The sequence below is a fragment of the Talpa occidentalis genome, unplaced genomic scaffold (assembly GCF_014898055.3).
Source record: "Talpa occidentalis isolate TD23 unplaced genomic scaffold, MPIMG_talOcc4v2.1 talOcc4.5, whole genome shotgun sequence".
Taxonomy (NCBI): Eukaryota; Metazoa; Chordata; class Mammalia; order Eulipotyphla; family Talpidae; genus Talpa; species Talpa occidentalis.
The window spans coordinates 66,853,384-66,876,850 of NW_023604861.1; the positions used below are offsets into that span (position 1 = coordinate 66,853,384).

Genomic DNA, 23,467 nt, shown 5'->3' on the forward strand with positions numbered 1-23,467 from the left:
ACATGACCTCAGCAACATCTTTATTTTTTTTCTTTTTTTTTTATTCTTAATGTTTTATTTTTTTAAAATAAATTTTATTTTTATATTCCCCATACAATTGCAACCCCCCTTTTTTGACCCCAATCCCTCCCCTCCCCACCCCCACCCCCCATAGAGTGTCTCTGGTTCATAGTTTTTGTTGATTTTGTTTTTCACTTTCTTATAGTTATTCATTTTCCTGGTCCCTTATTTAAGTTTTCTAGAGTCCTGCTATGAGTGAGACCATCCGGTATTTTTCTTTTACTTCCTGGCTTATTTCACTGAGCATGATCCCTTCCAGCGCCATCCATGTTGCTGCAAATTGCATGTGTTTATCTTTTTTGAATGCTGAGTAATATTCCATAGTGTATATGTACCACATCTTCTTGATCCAGTCATCTATTTTTGGGCATTTGGGTTGTTTCCAAAGCTTAGCTATTGTAAACAGTGCTGCTATAAACATAGGGGTGCAGGTGCTCTTTGGAATTGATGTTTCTGTGTCCTTTGGGTAAATACTTAGGAGTGGAATTGCTGGATCATATGGAAGCTCTATGTTTAGTAGGTCCAGAAATCTCCACACAGCTCTCCATGGTGGTTGGACCAGTTTGCACTCCCACCAACAGTGCAGGAGAGTTCCTTTTTCTCCACATCCTCGCCAACATTTGTTGTTGCTAGTTTTTTTAATATGTGCCATTCTCACTGGTGTAAGATGGTATCTCATGGTAGTTTTGATTTGCATTTCCCTGATTACAAGTGATGTTGAACATTTTTTCATATGCCTGTTGGCCATTTTCAGCAACATCTTTAAAGACACATCACCCTAAGCAGTGATAGTGAAGGCAAAGATAAACAACTGGGACTATATCAAATTAAAGAGCTTCTGTACAGCAAAAGAGACAGTAACCAAAACAAAGAGACACAACACGGATTGTGAAAAAATTTTTGCACACAACACTAATGATAAAGGACTGATCACAAAAATCTACAAAGAGCTGATGAGACTCAACAAAGACAAAGTAAACAACTCAGTCAAAAAATGGGCAGAAGAGCTAAAAAGAAATTTCTCCCAAGAGGAAATGCAAGTGGCCAACAGGCATATGAATAAATGTTCAACATCACTTGTAATCAGGGAAATGCAAATCAAAACTACAATGAAATAACATCTTACACCAGTGAGAATGGCACATATTAAAAAATCTAGCAACAACAAATGTTGGCAAGGATGTGGAGAAAAAGGAATTCTCCTGCACTGCTGGTGGGAATGCAAACTGGTCCAACCACTATGGAAAGCTGTGTGGAGATTCCTCAACCTACTAAAGGTAGAGCTTCCATATGATCTAGCCATTCCACTCTTAGGTTTTTACCCAAAGGACACAGAAACATTAATTCAAAATGGCACCTGCACGACTATGTTTATAGCAGCACCATTTACAATAGGTAAGCTATGGAAACAACCCAAATGTCCAAAAATAGATGACTGGATCAAGAAGATGTGGTATATATACAGAATGGACTATTAGTTAGCAATCAAAAAAGATAAACTCATGCAATTTGCAGCATCATGGATGGAGCTGGAAGGGATCATGCTCAGTGAAATAAGCCAGAAAGAAAAAGAAAAATACTGGATGATCTCACTCATAGCAGGAATTTAGAAAACACAAATAAGGGACAAGGAAAAAGACTAATTATAATAAAGAAAAAATCAAAATCAACAAACAACTATAAATCAGAGACACACTACGTGGGGGCTGGGGGAAGGAGAGGAGGGATTAGGGTCAAAATAAGGGGGGGGTGAATTGTATGTGGAATATAACCAAAATGAAAATGCATACATTGTGAAAAATGAAAAATGATGTAAGAATTATATAAAATAAAATATATTAAACACAAAAGGGCACCTGTACACCTATGTTTATAACAGCACTATTTACAATAGCTAAGCTATGGAAACAACCCACATGCCCAAAACTAGATGACTGCATCAAGAAGATGTGGTACATATACACAATGGAATGTTACTCAGCAATCAAAAAAGATAAACTCATGCCATTCGCAGCAATATGGATGGAGCTAGAAGGAATTATGCTCAGTGAAATAAGTCAGAAGGCAAAAGAAAAATATTGGATGGTTTTACTTATAGGAGGAATATAGGGGAACCGAGTAAAACATCAGGGGAAAAAATAATAACAATACAAAACACAACACAACAACAAAAACAAACAGGCAATTATAAACCAGAGACATCCTGCAGCAGGGGAGGAAGGAGGGAGGGAGGAGCACAGGGGACTGTGATGATGTTGCACTGGTGAACATTATTTAAAAAATCAACAATGATGTAAAATATATATAAATAAATGAAAAATAAATTTAAAAAAAAGAAAAAGAAAAAAAAAACAGGTTGTATAACTTTCTACTTGTCAACCCATATCCAGTATCTTAGCAATTCAGCCTTTTCTATGGGGTTGGTCTTTTTCTTAATTGAGGTAATATTGCCTTTTAACACTGTGTAAGTTTCAGGAATACAGATTCACAACTCAACACTTACAAAACAGCAACCACCAAAGGTGCAGTCACCATCCACCACCATGTAGTAACCCCCTACCTGCCCTTTTTCCCCCCACCCTCTAGTAACCACCATTCTGTTCTCATAATCTTAGGAGCTGTTTTGATTAGTTTCTATATATTCTACCTATGAGTGAAATAAGCCAGGAAGAGAAAGAATTTTCTCAGGTTCTGGAGGCTGAAAGTCAGGCTGCCAGCACTGCCAGGTTCTAGAGAGAACTCTTCCAGGTTTGCAGGCAGCACCTCATCCTGTTCACAGGATGGCCCCTGGTGGTCACGTGGAGAGAATGCTCCCTTCCTCTTATAGGGCTGTGAATATAAGGTTTTGGAAGGGCCTCAGATGGAGTTAGGGCTTCAATTTATGAGTTTTGGGGGTAGAAGAACATTCAATCCTCTCCAACTGTGTAAGGGACAGAGTTTTCTCACTTACGGAGGAGGAAATTCAAATGCAGAGAGATGAGTGATGTAGCTGAGGGTGGACTCAGGCCTGAGCTCCAAGTTCTCTAGCCACTGAATCTCAGGCTTGTTTTGCCTGCCAGCCACTCTGCTTGTCATTCTCACTGTGGTTTGTGAATCAATGAACAGCCAGAGGCTTTATTCTTCCTTCATTGTTGATGTCACCAAGGCCTCTGACATGCACTCTCCAGGCCGGAATCTGCCCAAGCAAGGCCTGGCTATATTTGTGAGATGCTTTCTTGCTATTTGCTGGGGCTAGAGCCTGACCAGTCACAACTCCAAGACAATTTCTGGAGACCCTCCAGAAATTCTGCCCCTCTTCAGACAAAGCCACTCTTCTCTGAAAAATGCTTTGCTGCCAGCACAGGCACCTATCTCTCCATAGAGGCTGCAGGCAGTACTGCACCACTCACTGGCATTGAGCCCAGGCGGAAGTTTTGGCTGCTAATGTATCCACATTTGTTGTCCTCCTTTTCTGACTTGAGACAGTCTGCATCCTGCATGTTCCATCTTCCCAGCAGCCACTGGTGTTCAGGATCATGACTCAGCCCAGTAACCAGCTTTCCTGAAAAATGTTGGGTGCTACCCTAAGGTCTAATCCAGCTGGTATACATGGACAGCTGGGTCACTCCCTGATACCTGAACTTATCAGATGAAGGAAGTGCTGGCACCCATTTCCTCTCCTCAATGTTATGAACAACTCTATGCTCCAAGATTTGCAAGCTAGATGAAATGGGCTAATTCCTTGAAAGATACAATCTGCCAAAACCTACACAAGAATAAGCAGACAATCCGAATAGGCCTATATCTATTAAAGATTGTCCACATAGAACATTCGAAAGAACTGACAAAAACAAAAAAAAAAAATTCTGGAACTAATATGCATTATGGCAACTTTTCAGGACTCAAAGTTAATATAAAAATGTTAACGGCATTCCTATATGCCAGCACAGAAAAATTGACATGTGAAATTAAAAACACAATATCTGATACATTCTCTATGGAAAACAGTGTGGCAATTCCTTAAGAAACTATATAAATAGAAGTGCCATATGATCCAGCAATACCACTCCTATGTATTTATCCAAAGAATATGAAAACGCTAATTTGAAGAGATACATGTACCTATGTATATGTACGCACCTTTATATGTTCATAGCAACATGATTCACAATAGATAAGACATGGAAATAACCTAAATGATCACAGAGGACTGGTTCTTTAGGAGCAGAAAACATGAGTTTTATGAACTGCTTCTCTAAGTTGATGCAATTTAAAGGCACCATAACTCTATTTTCACTGGTAAAAATCATACTGATTATCAATGGTATGATGTGGCAATAGAGATACACAAGCTCTCACCATGAGACAATCCTAATGTCTAGCTAATCATGAACAGGACATTTTTGGAACATTTTTGCCCAACTTGTGAGTATAATGAGGTCAGCTGGTTACTTTTAACTGTTCTCAGGAAAAGGTGAGTTTAGGAATTCAAATCCTCAGCTCAAGAAACACAAAAATGATCTGTAAGTTTCTTTGTATGCTGCGAAAGTAACTCTTACTCCTATAGTCCCAGAGTTGAGATTTCTGAAAATTGAACTTAGAGTTTATCCTGAGAGTGGATGAATTATTATACACATTCCCAACCTGCATGGTGTCTATACTCATAGCAGGAATCTAGAAAACTTAAATAAGGGACCAGGAAAAAGAATAACTATAAGAAAGAAAATATCAAAATCAACAAATAACTATGAACAAGAGATACCCTATGGGAGGTAGGGGGTGGGGGAAAGGAGGGCTTGGGGTAAAAATAAGGGGGTTGTAATTGTATGGGGAATATAAAAATAAAATTTAAATAAAAAAATAAAAATAAAGTTAACAGCATGGGTTGTGAAGGAATGAGATCCAGAAAGGCAGAACATATCATTAGATTCTGATGAGATTTCAGATATTGAACCTCTAAATACTTCTATTTTCTTACTAGTAGAATAAGTCCTTCCACTTGTGTTGGGGAGGTTAAGCCTACTTTGTTAGAGGAGCCTATTAAGGCCCCCCGGGTTAGTTGCATAGCAAGACACTGCAGATTCTCCTCAGGACCTACCCCACCACTCTCTTTTTGCTTCTATAACTAGACTTTAGTCCAAATCCAATGCAATATGTGACCCATGAGGAGATGTGCTACATTCTAACATTACTGCATGGCTTTTCCCACTGGTACAGCAATCAGCCTGAGGGATATGTGTGAGAATAGATATTAAAGGTGTGGGATACTGGAGAAACAATTAGATTGGATCAAATTTTCTTGATATGGGCTAACTAAATAGAGACCCTGAATTTTATGTTCAAGGGATTAGAAGGGGCTCTAACAATTTGGTTGCTGAACTGAAACATGAACTATCAGGTGATATACAGTATATTGGACTGAAATACCTACCTTGGTATACCATACAGGCAGATATTCAATAGTTTAGGAGATTAGGATTTATTGTATGACCCGCTCATCCATCCCAGATCATCTGAGATAACACACCTGTAACCACTACTGTGAGAAATATGTTTGTGAGAAGATCTTTAGCATCTTGAAAAGTTCTGTAATCAGTCTTCTATATGACCTTAGTGAGAGCTGTGGCACTGACTTGGGAAACTTGAACACAATGGGAATATATGGATTCTGGAGTGGCCAGAACCAAGAGGTAGCACTTAATTGCCAATGATAATAACTAGGACATGGTTACCTTCAGGACAGCAATCACAATAGTCTGACAAGTACAGACACATATTTGTCAGACACCCAAAGGTGGTTGATCATAGTGTCTCTAGAAGAGAAGGTGATTAGCAGACAACTAAGTTCTGACTTCATCCATATAAGCAGAAGATCTAGGTCTAGTAAGCAGAATTATAATTATAATCGTAACAACAATGAGTCACAGCTTCTCAATCAATTTCTAGACATATAATTTACAGACCTTGAACCCCTTCTGTGAAGGGGAAACCAGGTCCACTTGAGAAAAGACCCCACTACATTGCTAACAATTTATGCTGTTGACCTTTCTCCCAGAATTCCCTGAAAGGATCTATAAATTTTCGGAAAAATAGAAAAAGAAATAATCAGACCTTTCAGGGAATCAGACAGTGCTTCTGAAGTGACATTAATTCTGTCACTGTGATCCACCAATCAGAATAAGACTTATGGAGGTCAGGTGATCAGTGGAGTTGTAAGCTCATGTCCATCTTACAATGGATCATGTTGCCCCTTCAGCCAATTCCCTGTGTTTTTCGCCGCCCTCCCCAACCCCACCCGGTTCTAGAAAGTATGATTAGAATGGACATACTCAACAACTAGTGGAACTGGTTGGACATACTCAACAACTACTGGAACTAACTGAACAACTATTTTTTGATTTCTTGACCTCTAGAATAAGGGCTATAATGTACGAAAGGCAAAATAGAAACCACTAAAACTGCCTCTAATCAAAAAAATAGTAAACCAAAAGCAATACCACATTCCTGGAGTGACTGCACTGCAGAGATTAGTACCAATAGTGGATTTTGGAGGTAACATACATACTCACTTGGGTGTGTTATTCTGACCCATTCATCAAGTGACCTGAAAAGTTGCTAGATAAGTGGTCTCAGAACTAGAGAAGTCTCTGAAGTAGGTCTAAGACTGCCATGAAAGTTGTTCTCTCACATGGGTCATATGATCCAGCAAAATCAATGGTGCTTTAAGTGTCAGTAGCAGATAGGGTTGCTATTTGGAGTCTCTTGATAGACCCTGACAGTTGAATTGCTGCAGGAGTCTGTAGCAAAGCTATAGCAACCTCTTCAAACAATGACTCTCCTCTTGAAAAACAGCTTTTGGCTTGTTACTGGGCCTTAGCAGAGACAGAACATTTACTCCGAGGTCACCAAGTTACCATGTGACCTGAACTGCCATTATGAACTCATGTTATCTGATTCACTGTGTCATAAAGCTAAGCAGTCACAGAGTGCCCCCTCATCAAGCAGAGTGGTACATACATGATTGTGCCAAGCAGGACCTGAAGGTATAAGCTACATGAAGTGGTCCAAGTGTCATGGCCCCCATTCCTGCTACACTCTTTCCCAGTTGCCATGTGTACTCAGAGAGTGCTCCCTATGATCAGGTGACAGAAGAAGAGAAAACTCTTGCCTCATTGACAAATTACTCTACAAATTATGCAGGCACCATCTGAAAGTGGACACTGCAGCACAACTGCCCCTTTATGGGGCATCCCTGAAGGACACTGGTGAAAGGAAATTTTCCCAGTCAGCAGAACTTTGAGCAGCACACTTGGAAGGAGAAATGTCCAGAAGTGTGATTTGTTGATTGTAGCTAATGGTGTGGCTGGGTGTTCAGGGACCTGGAATAACGTGATTGTAAAACTGGTGACAGTGAAGTCTGGGGCAATGTTATATGGATAGAACTCTATTAATGGGCAAAAAAAATGCACTAAATTTGTGTTCCATGTGAATGGTTACCAAAGTCTGACCTCAGTAGAGGAGGATTTTAGTGGTTAATTCTATGGATACTAGTTATTGTCTTCCCCATTATTCCTGTCAGAGTAGAGATTGAAGCAGTTGGAGCAGTTGGAGGTTATTCATGGGCTCAGTATCATGGACTTTCACTCAAAAAAGACAACTTTGTGATAGCTACTGTGAGGTCCCCAATCTATCAGCAGAGAGACCTACTCCTGAGTCTCTGATTGGAATACCATTCTCAGGTGATCTCTGAGTGATCATTGTGATCATTCTCAGGTGACCCATTGAGATCATTGTGATCATTGTGATCATTCTCATTGTGATCATTCTCAGGTGACCCAGCTCTCTGGTGGCACTTTTATCATGGAATGGCCATCATTTTGTACACACTGAAATATATGACTTTGCCTTTCCTGCCTTCTGCCAAAACTATTATCCACAGGTAGTCTTATCCACACTATTGTGGTATCTCACATGGCACTGCTTCTGATCAAGGAACTCACTTCAAAACAAATGAAGTTTGGGGCCTCCCCTGGTGGTACAGCGGTTGAACGCTGGGTGGCCAGGCTGCCTGCAGCCTCTGCAGCACCAGTTCAATCCCTGGCCACCGGCAAGGGTCCCACAAAAAAAAAAATGAAGTTTGGCAATGGGTTCAGACTAATGGAAATTATGAGACTTATGTTTTTTACCATCCTAAAGCAGCTGACTTGATGGAATGGTGGAATGATATTTTGAAGATCTACCTGTAGGATCATCTATTGACTTTACATCATAGCATTTAACTTTTGTTAGCTTTATATCATAAGATTTACATTATATGATAGCAAGATGAATGAATATCACCTAAGGACTCTGCATCCTCTTTGGGGGAAAAAGTTGTCCTCGGGTATTTGTATCACAATGGTCAGGAGCATGGCTTCATTGTTGACCTTATTTGGAAATTGAGTAGTGTCTACAGAGATGGGTTTGGATGCCAAGCTGACAAGGGGTAGATTGTAAGAGTAAGCTTTGTGTGTCCAGTGTTTAATCAAACGGTAGTCTAGATGTTGCTGTGAAGCTATGTTTTGTATGGATTAATTTCTACAACCAGTCAATAACAGAATATGTGCCACAAGAATGAAGGAGGGATCCATGAAATCAGATAGACCCTATAAGCAATATGAGATTTTCTGGGGGAGAATAATTTCTGTCTTAAGACTGCAGCATTAACTCCTACCTGAGTTTTCAGACTGCTGGCATTTCCCTCAGATATTCAGTTTGCTAGGCTCTATACTCATTATTTAAGCCAATACCTAAAAATAATATCTGTATCTATTCCTCCCATTGGCTCCTTTTCTTTTTTTAATGATGAGAGCCATTAATTAATTAAATAAATTTTTTAGTGGTTGCAGAAGACATTACTCCCAATTAATATTAAACTGATGTCCAAGTTATTTATGTAAGGTGATCTAAAGTGGAGAGAACAAGTGAGAGGTGGTGCAGGACAGAAATCTGGCCATCACTGGTGGTTTTCTAAAGAGATCCCGAAGTAATAACATTTTCATTATATTGACTTATTAGCTCCACTTGAGATATGGAGAGCAGAGAAGAATCCTCTACAAAAGATAAACGCGCTTCATTCTCATGCTGTATGCAGTTGTCTTTTAATTTATTTAGACATGACCTGGAAGTAGTTATTAACACACACACACACACACACACACACACACACACACACACATCTGTTAAACAAAAATAAAGGCTATCCCCAAAACAACTGCACCCTAGGGGGAAATGATGCAAAGTCATCTCCTCTCACTAAGGTGACAGGGTGCCCTTTGCTCCCCTGGTGCTGCCCCGTGCTCACCAAAACTAAATAGGACCACAAGCACTGTCCTCAGTCATGTGAGCAAATGTAAAAGCACTACAGGACTACAGGTTCTCTAGAACATTAGAGGTGTGCCATCATATAGCGGCGCCTTCTGGGAAAGGCAGACTGCAGGGTTCACTCTGCTGGCTCCACATTCTAAGTGGTTTATTGGCTGTGTGCTATGATTCTCTTTTGAAGTGATTACATCTGTTGAGAGTTTTTTGGTCATGGAAGTCTGGCTTGCATGTCCCCATAAAGTGCCTGAACACCTAACCAGTGAGGGGTCATGGGTGCCTGCCAGCCCGAGAAATCAATACTGGCTTTGGTATAGTCCCCAAGGGATAGGAGAGGCAGCCCTTGCCTTGAATACAACATCTAGTTCAAGGGTCTCATCCAAACCCTGCATGGCACACGCTAATCAAGACTGATTTTATATAGAAAAGCTTGTCGAAGAGCCACAGAATGTGGTAAGCCAAGAAAGAAGGATTGCTAACTTATTCATGCAGCAAGTCCAAAGAGCTGGTGGTTGCTAAAGATGTCAGCCCACGTCCCCAGGGCAGCCATGCACAGAGTGGCACTGAGCCTGGGAAGCATCTCACTGGCTTCCAAACACTGAGTGTGAAAATGGTAAAACACCTCATCAATTTTTTTTTTAATGTAGATTACATGTTGTTGGAGAAGGTCATCAGGAGGAAAACAACCATCAGCTGACCGTGGGATGCTTGGTCCACCCGTTTGTCCCACACTAGGAATGGTTTGAAGAGCGCAAGCATTGACAGCATCAAGTGCTGAAACCTGCACTCTGTTAAGGTCTCTAAAGGAACTTTCATCGAGATTCTGGTGGGTAGGGGCAGGTATCTATTCATCTTTCAGTCACTCAAGACGATTCTCAGAGATCACCTTGATTATTAAAACTGCCTCCTATACCTGGCCTCCCTGGTGCCGCAAGAGGTTAAGACACAACCTATGAAGCTCTCTACAGCCACTGTACCACAAGTTCAATTCCCGGCCAGGGAGATACCCACATGGTGCAGCAGACTCTGCTAACTTGCCTTCTGCTCCCCTCAGCAGTGTGTTTCAGTTGATCTGCCTGTTTTGTTCCCCACTCGGTCTCTGAATCCTCTCACTCCCTGCACCTCTGGCCTGTACCTCAGTTCTTGTGTGCATAAATAAATAAATCTTTTTTTTTAAAAAAGCTGCCACCTACCAATCTAGAGCAAACCTGCACCTTTCTTCAGTTCCACCTCTCTGTATGAGGCTAAGGTGTGAACCAACACATACTGAAACAATAATATTTTAGATATTGGTTTTAATCAAAAATAATTCTAAAACAAATTGCACCTTTTAATTTTTTTCTTTTTTAATTAGTATTTTCTTTTATATAATTCTTACATCATTTTTCATTTTTGCACAATGTATGCATTTTCATTTTTGTTATATTCCCCATACAAGTGCACCCTACCCCTTATTTTGACCTTAGTCTTTCCTCTTTCCCTTCCCTCCCCCCTCCCGTAGTGTGTCTCTGGTTTATTGTTGCTTGCTGATTTTGATTTTTACTTTGTATTAATTAGTCTTTTTCCTGGTCCCTTATTTAGATTTTCTAAATTCCTGCTATGAGTGAGACCATCTGGAATTTTTCCTTTTCTTTCTGACTTATTTCGCTGAGCATGATCCCTTCTAGCTCCGTCCATGTTGCTGCAAACTGCATGTGTTTATCTTTTTTGATTGCTGAGTAATATTCCATGGTGTATATGTACCACATCTTCTAGATCCAGTCATCTATTTTTAGGCATTTGGGTTGTTTCCAAAGCTTAGCTATTGTAAATAGCGCTGCTATCAACATAGGGATGCAGGTGCCCTTTGGAATTAATGTTTCTGTGTCCTTTGGGTAAATATCTAGGAGTGGAATTGCTGGATCATATGGAAGCTCTATGTTTAGTAGGTCAAGAAATCTCCACACAGCTCTCCATAGAGGTTGGACCAGTTTGCACTCCCACCAGCAATGCGGGAGAGTTCCTTTTTCTCCACAACCTTGCCAACATTTGTTGTTGCTAGTTTTTTTAATAAGTGCCATTCTCACTGGTGTAAGATGGTATCTCATTGTAGTTTTGATTTGCATTTCCCTGATTACAAGTGATGTTGAAAATTTTTTCATATGCCTGTTGGCCATTTGCATTTCCTCTTTGGAGAAATTTCTTTTTAGCTTTTCTGCCCATTTTTTGACTGGATTATTTTCTTTGTTTTTGTTGAGTCTCATGAGCTCTTCACAGCAAAAGAGACAATAACCAAAACAAAGAGAAACCCCATTGACTGGGAGAAAAATTTTGCACACAACACTAATGATAAAGGACTGATCACAAAAATCTGCACCTTTTAATTTTTAAAATTATTTTAATCTTTTTAAAAAAGATTTACTTATTTTTATACAAGAAACCGGGTACATGCCAGATGTGCGGGAGGGTGAGAAGATTCACAGGAGACAGAGCGGGAACAGAACAGGCAGACTAAAGAAATACACTGCTGAGGGGAGCAGCGGGAGAGACAGGAGAGGTCTGCTTCACCATGTGGGATTCTCCCCAGCAGGCTGGGATAGAACCCCTGCTATAGAGGCTGCGGACAGCTGCACAGTTCGGCACTCAACTGCTTGCACCACCAGGGAGACCCAATTATTTTAACTTTTAAAAATATATAGTGAAGAATTTTAATTAGATATGTGGCTTGCATTATACTCTATATAGGACAACACTGAGAGAAATCTGGATTCTAATCCTGCCCAATCCAATGTCTACCTAGTGAAAACTGAAGCAGCCTCAAAAAACTCATTTCATTTGGGAAAAAACAACTTCCTTCATAGTTAAAGAGGATTTGAAATACTGTCCACACCACCTCTTAGGTTGGCATCCTTCTCTTGCTTCTTCACAGAAAACAGCCCTGCCCAGTATGGCTGGACAGGATGTGTACTGCACAGGATGACACACTGAAGTTGGGGTGCTGTCCACATGCCACATAAGTAAACTTGTATATTTATCATTGTAATATCCTGGTACCTGGACACAAGTATCTTGTTCTAACAAAATAAGTGTGTTACATGATTTTCCAACAGATGGAACTAAAGTACCTTTAGGAAGAGGTTTCTGGATTCGTGCGAGCCCTACAGGAACCTGAGACCTGCCTCAATTCTTCTCCAAGGACAAACTTCTTTGCTGATTTAGGCTCCATCTCTGTCCTCTGCCTGGTACATCTGAGGGCAGAAGCTCAGTGCCCAGATTTAAGCCTTAATTTACAAAAAAAAAAATCACTATTGCAATGACTAGCAGGGTCAGGTTGAGGCTGGCCCAGGATGTGTTACTTACCTTTTCATTTTTCTTCTCGTCTGGCTTGCATCCTGTGTTGGTGGGATTGGATGTCAACAGGCTGCTGATGGGTCCTCCTCCAACCTCCCCATTGAGGTTGGCAGCACTGACATTGGGAGGGGTGATGGCTGATGCTGCAGACGTCAGTGGGATGGCTGGTCTGGGGCACTGGGCCCCAACAGCTGTCTGCATCAGGGGCTGGTGGATGTGCTGTGGGGATACCACAGAGTGGGGCCTGAGGCTGGCAGTAGGCAGGCGGGATGGGGAGTTCTGGGTATGCAGGGGTGACACTGTGGCAGTTGGCCGGTCCTGAGCCTGAGTTGAGGTGTGAGCAGCTGGAGAAGAGGGTTGGAGAGAAAGCAGGATTAAAGATTAGTTTGCAACTTGCAAAAACAATTGCAATTGACGCTTTTCTCAGACTCATCTTCTCTGAGCTCATGGTCTCTCTCCAAAATCTCTCCACACTTGGCCACAGAGAAATTGGCAGAGAACCTGAGGTCTAGCGACCCTGCAAACACACCCCATCTTTCTGAAGTCTGGCCACTGCTCCAAAAAGCACTCCTTCAGGAGGGGCTAAACCATCTTTTTTCAGTTAATCATGAATGTGGGCATGTTCCCAGTTCGTTATGAAGTTTTCTAACTGGGTTTCTTTGCTGCAGTGAAATAATGCATTCAGAAGACTCTTCTTAAAATGTTTATGAAAGTAAAGCCTGTGGGGGCCTCCCTGATGGCTCAAGCAGTTGAGCATCGCAGTGTGAAGCTGTCTGCAGCCTTTGCAACATGGGTTAGTTCCCGGCCGGCCAGCGAGAGTCCCACATGGCAAAGCAGACCTCTCTTGTCTTGCCCGCTGCAGCCTTCAGCACTGTTTCAGTCAGTCTGCCTGTTCTGTCCCCCGCTCTGTCTCCGGTGAATCCTCTCACTCTCCCAAACAACTAGCCTGTACCCCAGTTCTTGTATAAAAATAAATAAATCTTTAAAACAAAAAGAAATAAAAGTAAAGCCTGTGGAAAAAACATAAACAAGTATCAAGATTCCCACAAATTATCAGACATCATTGCATGAAGTCAGTGGTCATGAATAGCCCAGCTCTGGTTAGTCTCACCACATAACTGTAATGGCCAACTCCTTTATTTATCAGCCTTGGTTCTTGATCAAACTGGGCTGGGGCAGTGAGCTTTAACTGGTGACCATGACCATGAAGGAATCTGTGTGCACTTCTCTGTACTGCAGCCTCGACCAAAACCATCTGCCTCTGGACTGCACTCTGCCTGGGTTCCTTCCTCACCTACATATCAAAGCAATGGAGTTCCTTGATTTACAGAATAGCAATCTTGCAATGATGAATTCACCCCCTCGCTACCAGCAAAAATGCCTCCTAAAAATTAAAAATGTTAGGCGTCTTAAAGCATAACATTTGTACCCTCTGCCATTTGCAAAATAAATTTCCCTTTAAATGCAACACCATGTTAACATTATTTCTGCTGCTTCTTGGTTAGTAATTTTGAAGAGTTGTGTCCCTACTAATTACAGATGATGCAGAGACAGAACATGCAGAGGAGTGGTGACTTGCAACCTGGCAGGACAGACCTGAAGGGAGTCCCAAGCCCTGGCAGGACATCACCTTGAGCCAAGTGTTCCATATGACATTGTGCAACCCTTATTCACTAAATTGTGCACTGGTATGCTAGAGAAAAAAAGCACATGTCATTATGTCCTTGTTTCCTACCATCAGAATTTGTGGTGTTCAGAAGTTTAGTAAAATACATGCAATAAGTCAATATTCTCAGACCCATGTGGGTTTTGAATTGATAGCACTTCCTAGTACTTCCTGGGAAGTCACTCCACACACAGTGAGCACTGTCCATCTGTGTGCCAGGTCTCTTTCCTCTGACAGAGCTGTGGGAAGAACCTGCAAGATCTAATTATGTGATTAAGGCGGCTCTGGGACCCAGGTGCATGTGTGGTTTCTAGGAGGTGAAATGTATAAGAACTCATTTATGGTTTGAAAATGATTTAGGGTTTAGGTCTTCATTCAGTGTGGTTTCACATTTTAAAATAAGACCAGGTCGGGCAATTATGCAGATCGATGAAGTGACTGGGTCACTTAATTACCCGGAGGTAACCTGTGACTTGGACAATGCTCCTGGGACCATTTATTTGCCTCTCCCCTGCTGTCTGAACTCTCCTTCACCCCCAGAATGGGAACTAACTGCTCAACTGAGGATGTACAGCCACACCTGTGTCCCAGAAAATCAGTCTACAAGGCCTCTTGAGGTTTTCTTACTAGCTTGCACATGACTGCCACATCATCTTCTTAAACTGGATACAAAAGAAGAGAAGGTGTTCCAGAAAGTTCCAAGCCTGCTGTGCAATCTCTAATGTTTCCCTCTTTTCTTGCCCTTAGCAACTTGGGCTTCCTGGCTGCACCTCACACATGCAGGCGCTCCCTTGCCTCAGAGGGTGGCAGAGTCCGTTACACAGATGGCTCTTCCCCAGAGTGGTGCAGGGAATCCCATGCTGCTGTCAGATTAGATCCCACATTGAGAAACCTGTCCTCATCACCTAATGGAGCAAAACCTGTCACAGCAACCTCAACATTTCTTACTCTGCTCAAATGCTTCTTTTCTCCCAAGGCACTTACCTCCTTTTAGTAGTCTTTATAATAGACCACTTTATTGTATGCTGATTGTTGACTATCTCTGCCCACAACAATGAAGTGCCAGGAGGGTGGAGGCATTGGTTCAATTCATTTATATTATTCCAAATACCTGGAATGGTGTCTGGCATTGAGCAGGCACTTATTACATATTTACATATGTAATGTAAATATGTATTATTTTTAATATATTTTTTATGAATGAATGAATCTTTGCAAAAAGAGAACTCCAGCTACATCTCTACAGATCTCACAGATTGCACCATTAGAGAAGATAACAAAACTCCACAAGAAAGAGAAGCATACTGCTGGTAGGAGATTTGGGGATGTGTTCATATTCATTGATCTTCAGGATGGTTTACTGTAATTTTATCCACTTTGCATCAACAAAACTTGGGTTGACAAAACTAGTGATCTGATAAGTTAACAACGCTGAAGCAAGCCACACAACAGATGTAGAAAGTTGGAGAAAACGCTATTTGACCTCTAGTTCACTTCTCTCCTTTCTTGGAACCTCTGAGATGCTTCAAAACAGGAGCCTCTGAATCCCACTATCCCTCAGGCAGTTCACTGTTGCCCTCCACCCCGCTCCCCCCCGCCAGAACATAGAATCATGCCCAGCATCGAGAAGTTGCTTTACAAAGAGTGGTTCATTTATAAATGGAACGAATAAATGACTTATGTCATCATTATCTTTGTCCTTTTTTGCTCATCCTTTAAGACTGAAATGAGAACAACTAGAAACTCCCACAATGACTCTTTTAACTCACAACATCCAGCCCCTTTGACCTCCAGCCCTGTGGATACACAGTCACCCTGTCACCTTCACGTTGACCCCTTTCCCTGGCTCATGCCCTTATTGCCTATATTTAATTCGCTTGAGCTTTCCTCCTATATTTATTAACCAAGTTTTGTCTCTCCCATTTACAAATAGCCCTGCTATAATTTGTATTCCTTTAGCTAGTAGTAAGGAACTACGAGTTGGTATACTTTGAAATGGAACAGAGCCCACACATGCTCTCCCTCACTCTTTACTCACTTCCTTGTGTGTTCTGTATTTGTGCTCTGGCAGTTTTTGTAATTTTTTTTTTCCTTGTCCTTTGATGTTTGATGTTTAAGTGCATCTGTTTGGGTTTGGATTTATGCTGATTTTCCCACTCAACTCTGTATTGTACTTTCCATGTGAATGCTTGCGTGTTCTGGAAAATGCATGGTGAGGCTTCTTTTTTTTTTTCTGTATTAAAGGAAGCTGCTTTATTTTATTTTATTTTTTTATAATAAATTTTATTTTTATATTCCCCATACAATTGCAACCCCCCCATTCTGACCCCAATCCCTCCCCTCCCGCCCCCCACCCCCCAAAAAGTGTCTCTGGTTCATAGTTTTTTGTTGATTTTGATTTTCACTTTGTTATAGTTATTCATTTTCCTGGTCCCTTATTTAAGTTTTCTAGATTCCTGCTATGAGTGAGACCATCCGGTATTTTTCTTTTTCTTTTTGGCTTATTTCACTGAGCATGATCCCTTCCAGTGCCATCCATGTTGCTGCAAATTGCATGTGTTTATCTTTTTTGAATGCTGAGTAATATTCCATGGTATATATGTACCACATCTTCTTGATCCAGTCATCTATATTTGGGCATTTGGGCTTCTTGAATATTCTCCCACCTCTGTACTGATATTTCTGAAAGTCCTGTAAGTCTAAAGCAAAAGCAGTTTGGAGTCTTCAATTTACCTTTCACATTTATTCTTTTTCATATTTTTCATCTTTGTTCTATGTTCCAGATAAATTCCTTTGTTTGGGTTTCCACTGTCATGAATTCCATCTTCAACTGTTGTTCACGTTAGGGCTTATGTCATTTAGTTTATGTTTTGTATTTAAATGCATTTTCCTTCCCAAAATGTCAAGCTGTTTTTTTTTTTTTTTCATATCGAGTGGTTTGTGATTCAGTCGCCTACCTGTGTTTTTTCATAACACTTTTTTCTTTCTGTGGTGGAAGTCATTTCTTCTTTTTCCTCTTGTAGGATCTTAAAAATACTGATTTCAAAGACTTTCAGATTCCCTGCCATTTCTTCAGTACTGGCTACCATTTATGCATGAACGTTGGGAAAAGGTGCTACTCCCAGTGTGTGTGTGTGTGTGTGTTTGTGTGTGTGCATGCGCATGTGTGTCTGTGTGTGTTCCTGGCTCTGGGCAGTTTCATCATGTGCATGTGTTGATAAGTCCCAGGAGATCTGCATCCTCTAGGGTTTTCCCTCCCAGGACCACTTCTTGAATCTTCTCTCCAGATAGTAAGTTGGGCCTGCCTCTTTCTTTCCTGTATCTCATGGTTTTCTAATATTTGAAGTATCACACTGTTTCTTTACACACACATATATATATATAATATATATATTTTATATTACCTATATATAATACATATATATATAATATATATTTTTAGTTGTTTCCATTAGCTGTCCTCACTCACTACTTTGTGACATAAGCAAAAGTTTATCTTTCACATAAAAATATATGCTAATATATATTATTTAAAACCCTCAAATGTGCCCATTGCCCTTTGGATAAAAAATGAAATTCTTCACATGTTCTAAAGGAGCCTTCACGACCTGCCTTGCCTACTGTACTGTTTCAGCTTTACCACAAAGACACTCAGTCTCTTGCTTTCTTTGTTCTTCCACAACAACCTGATTTCCATTTTCTTTTCTTTTTTGGAAAAATTGATTGTTTTTAATAGAGGTAACACTGGAAGTATAACTGGTATTTTGGAAGTATAGACTGCTCATCAGGTATCACTACCATAGTGGCCCACCACGAGGTCACCCACAGCCCACCACTATAGTCCACTGATTTCCATTTTCAAGCACACTGTCTCAGCTTTCCACAGCTTCTATTCTCACCCCTGCTCACCATCCCATGTTCGATTCTGCCCATCTTTGAGATCCAAAAGTAAGAATTGTCAGCAGCACACTTTCACACTTTTTCTTTCAGTCACATCAAATGAAAGTTACCCAAGATAAGGTTTCTCCTTGCCATGTCTTTGACTTGCTAGTGTCCCTGGTAGAACTCTGCTCTGTCTACTCAGACAGTCCAGTTCCCACTGTCCTTTAAAATCAACTGTCAGGTCTCCCCGGTGGTGCAGTGGGTTGAGTGCAGCACTGTGAAGCTGTCCGCAGACTCTGCAGCATGGGAGTGATTCCTGGCCGGCGAGGGAGATACCCACATGGCAGGGCAGACCTTGCCTGTCTGGCCCGCTACTCCCCTCAGCAGTGTTTTCAGTCCATCTGCCTGTTCTGCTCCCCACTCTGTCACTGGTGAATTCTCTCATCCTCCGGCACATCTGGTCTGTACCCCAGTTCTTGTATAAAAATAAATCTTTAAAAAAATCAACTGTTCAATAAATCTCTTTCCTATTCCCTCTCCTGTTTTGCTCTGTACCTGAATGAGATAATGCTCCATGCTTTCTTAATACCAATGTATGTCTCTACCACAGTGCTTTTCAAAATGTACTGCATGAATTTGTTTGCCTGTTCTTCTCTCTATTTGGGAGTAGAAGTGTGATATGTTTGATCTTCTCTATATTTCTAGACCCTGGAAGAGTGCCTTGTGCCTAGTGTGTATCTGGCTCTCCTGAGTATTTTTGTTCTTGTGTCTGCTAAGTACACATATGTGGACATGTGGACACTAGCCCTTTATAGTGTCTGTCCTCAAAAAAGAAGTCACATTAATCAAGTAGACCAAATCATAGTGGATGCAAAGGAAAATGCAATTAAGTCTTTGTCAAACTGCCTGGCTTTGTAAGTGATGAAACGCTTCTCACAGCCTGGTTTGGAGTCTGCTGAAATGGACAATCACTGCCGCTCACTATCTAATACTTGTACTGTCAATAGTGGTTTTCTCTTTCAAAATGCAGAATGAAGTAGAAAATGCTGTGGGTGCTCAGTGGCATTTAATTTATTGATATGGTGCAGTAGGAGCCCTTCTTTTACTTGGTGGTGACAACAATTGTGTGGGGCCAAGCATGAGTTTGGAATGCACTGGGGAGGCCCTTTCAACCATCCTGTGCCTCCTCTTCCCATATGTAAAATTACACGATGGAAGAGAAAGCTTGTCACACCACAGTGGTTACTATGGTGATGATGACTGAGATGCTGTGTTGTGCTGCCCTGGCCATGCCAATTTTTTTTTTTTTTTATTCTGCTTGTTATTCCATAGAGGGAGAAATGACTGGCAGGTCTCATTTTCTTCTTGGAATTGAGAAAGTTGCAAGCAAGTCATGCTATGGAAAGGCCATTATTTTAACATTTTGTGCAGGTCACCCAGGGTTGTCCCACGGGAATGCTGGGTCTTAGTGAGTAGCAGGGCTGCCCAGTTTTTCTCGGCCAAGGCTACCCAGTTTCTACACGTAGAATCATTTGTATGGCAAACGGAAGAGTGGATGACATTTTTATAGCCAGAGGGCACCTGGTTTGGTATGTTAGCTGCTCCAGGTACTGGCTGGATTTTCCAAGGGCCCACAGGTCGGTATTTGTCATACTTCTGATTAGCACAGCAGTCAGCAAGTTGCCCCGTGGGCTCACCTGTTCCTTGGCTACTACAATGGCTGTATCCCTAGCTAGAACCCACTAATAAACACCACCTGAGGAATTTATATGCACAGCTGTTTGGAAAGTAGTGGTTGGGTGCAGGATGTCTGGTACTAGGTAGTATTGCTGCAGAGATCTTAGTACAAAGATAACTAGGTCTTCCTCATAGGTCAGAGCTGAATAAATACAGAACTTATTCCTGGTCAATGTAATATATACAAAAGATTATTAGGCATTTACAGGTAGGTGTTTGGAATGGAGTCAGTCTTGGAGACACTAGAGTCAGAGCAGTACCCAGGCCTTGTGCAGACCTAACCGTCCCCGATGGGTGAATGCCATTCCACAGAGGAAGAAACAGTTCTCAGCCCTGATAGTAGCCCCAGCATTCACAGATCGGCCTGCTCCGCACATCCATGCCTCCATCAGGCTTATGAAATTACTTGCAATTGACAGGATAAGAACACACTCTCTCCTACTTCTACTCATCATCTTTTCCTCTCACTCCTAAGGTGTCTTCTTTCATCTTTGTTTTCCTCCCTAAATGTTTACTGCTCATTCTGGGATGATCTCTCCCAGGGAGGCTTCCCCGTTGTCCTCCCTCCATCACCAAGTGTCCCACATCAGAGAGTCCTCACATCAGCTCCCTCAAGATATCCTCCTTCACATACACCCCCCCCACCTCATACTCTCCCCCACATTCATAATCCTCCATACCCTGCCCATAGCACCCACAAGTTCCCGGGGGTGTCACTGCTCCCTGCCAGCCAGCGTGTGAGATCTGAGCACAGGGGTGGGGTCCTCTCTGATTAACAGGCATGCTGACTTCGCAGACTACACCCCAGGATATTGAAAGCTTTTTTTATCACAGCCAGCGGTACATGCACGTGCACTGCCAATGCCTCCTGTCACACAGCGGCCCAGATTGGCACCTGATGGCAATGTTCAGGCAAATTTCCCCAAAGAGAGAAATGTGGGCTGGTAGACACCTACTGTCCATGGCTGTGACTCAGGGGGATGCGTGGGTATGATAAGTCAGCACATTTCTGTGAGATCAGCATATGTTCAAGATTACTATAAGCAAATTAGAACTGGGCCAAAATGTATCTTGTGATTAGTTCCTGAGCTCTGCTGTCAAATGTTCCCATAAGGCAAGGTCCCGGGGCCCCTGGTACCTGTGGGGATGGTGCTCCGGACCTGGCTGGTGACCAGCTGGGGTGAGTGCAGCAGACATGTGCTCATTGGGGGAGAGGCAGCCTGGTGCTGGGCCTGGGCCTGGAAAGTGGTGAGGGGCAGTGCAGACCTCGTGGCTGTGGCTGGGCTGCTCAGACTTCCACCACTTGGGTGGATGGTTGTGACCATCCCTTTGGCCAACGGAGACCCTCCATTATTTCGGGGTGGTCCAGCCACTCCTACAGGAACCCTAAGGATAAAACATAGCATCAAGTTGGGTGAGGGCACAAATGAAACCTCATCACACAGGACACTGGCAAAGCCTGCTCTTACATGGGCACTCTAGTCACATACTCCAGGGGGAAAACCCTAAAATAATGTCAAGATCATCTCTATGGCAAACGATCCCCAGAGCTCACATTCAGTTGCAGGGCACCCTTTATGAAAACTCCATGTGGGCTAACTCTCAATGTGAATATTCAAGAAAGAGCAAAAGAACCCCAAGAAACAGGAATACCCATCAAATATTCTGCAACCGGCTTACTGTCTTGATTTATCCTAAAAAAACAGTTGTGTGTCTCCAAATACAAACAGAAAAACAGAGATACAGTCATATCCCATGATATTTGGGCACATCTGGCATGTAGCAGAAAGCAATGGGCAGGACCCACCTCCCTCTGGGCACAGCTTCCTTCTCATTTCTGCCAGCTTCTGGGGAAGGGTGCAGGTCTACTACTGCCTCTGAAGGGATGTCAGGAAACTTGCAGCTTCACCCAGAAATACCCCTTCACTCAATTTCTAGATGAAACTAATTTCTATTTTTAAGAAAAGGAAAAGGAACACAGCAGCTTGAAAATGGGCTGTTTAGCCCTTTCATCCCACATGCATGTCCACTAAATCTCTGTCTAGGGGTATGAGATACAGAAGAATGTGGAGACTTGGGGGCAGCTGTGGGTTTTCATCAGAATGGTTTCCATTTCTCTAAGAGAAGACAGACTGGCCCCTCTTTCCTAAAGATCTCAGTTGTGAGACACCAGAAGCCATCAGACAACTGCTGGGTCGTGGCTCCCGGGTCAGGTCAGATGGCCCCATCTCTCTTAGCGCTGCAGGTAAGTGCTCTGCAACATGGGTCAAGTTAGCATCTCCATGGCACCGAGTCAGGGCTCCTGAGGAACAGCTGTGGCAGGAAGGAACTCCTAGCAAAGGACTGGGCTGTGCGGGAACCATGGGGCAAGGGTCAACACTTTCCTTCCTTAGCCTCAGTGCAACCCAGTGATTGGTCTCTAGCAAGAAGTTCAAGTGGCCAACCAACACCAAGATTTCTTTCTTTCTTTTTCTTTTTTTTTGAAAATCACAGCTACTACCTGTTGAGCTCACTTTTATTCTAAGAATTTTTTTTAATTGAGTAAAGTGGGCTTACACATTATGGGCCTTCCAGGAGGGCTGTCAGATGATGCGATGAGTGCACCAGGTAGCAGGGTAATCCCCAGGGCTGTGACACCCAGGCCAGCATGGCCCCTCTGGGTCTTGGGGAAGTATGATCAATCCAGCCATACAAGACCTAGGTCTTATTTTAAAGAGCAAAAGGCAGTGCTTTTTATTATTTTATTTTATATATTTTTTACATCATTTTTCAATTTTGCACAATGTATGCGTTTTCATCTTGGTTATAATCCCCATACACTTCCCACCACCCCTTTGGTTTGATCCTACTGCCTTCTCCCATTCCCACCCCAGCCCGGTGTGTCTCTGGTTTATAGTTGCTTGTTGATTTTGATTTTTACTTTATTATAATTAGTTTTTTTTCCTGGTCCCTTATTTAGGTTTTCTAGATTCCTGCTATGAGTGAGTCCTTCCGGTATTTTCCATTTTCTTTCTGGCTCATTTCTCTGAGCATGATACCTTCCAGCTCCATCCATGTTCCTGCAAATTGCATGAGTTTATCTTTTTTGATTGCTGAGTAATATTCCACGGTGTATATGTACCACATCTTCTTGATCCTGTCATCTACTTTTGAGCATTTGGGTTGTTTCATAGCTTACCTATTGTAAATAGTGCTGCTATAGAGAGAGGGCGGAGCAACATGGCGGCGAGGAGATGCTGCGAGTAAGATCTCCCATTAAAAAAAGTTAATAGGGAGGAAAAGCGGCAGGTCCCAGTGAGAACTGGGACACGGAAGATAAACGGGTGACTCCAGCAAACTACCCGAAGAAGAAAGTGGCCATAAAAGAGGACTAGAAGGGAGGAAAGCGCAGAACCCTGCTCCCCTCCCCCACCCACAGAGTCTGCACTCTCCGACCGGCAGAGAGGAGGAAAA

At 42.1% G+C, this 23,467-nt stretch overlaps 1 protein-coding gene across 1 annotated transcript in view; it reads right to left on the reverse strand.

Moving 5' to 3' along the window:
• SH3RF3 (SH3 domain containing ring finger 3) overlaps positions 1-23,467 on the reverse strand; it is a 394,220-nt gene that overhangs the window by 34,992 nt on the left and 335,761 nt on the right. Inside the window, exons 7-8 of the mRNA XM_054701331.1 lie at positions 21,153-21,400; positions 12,739-13,073 (exon numbers count right to left, since the gene is read on the reverse strand). Of these exons, the coding sequence (XP_054557306.1) occupies positions 12,739-13,073; positions 21,153-21,400 (583 nt within the window). The remainder of the gene's footprint in view (positions 1-12,738; positions 13,074-21,152; positions 21,401-23,467) is intronic.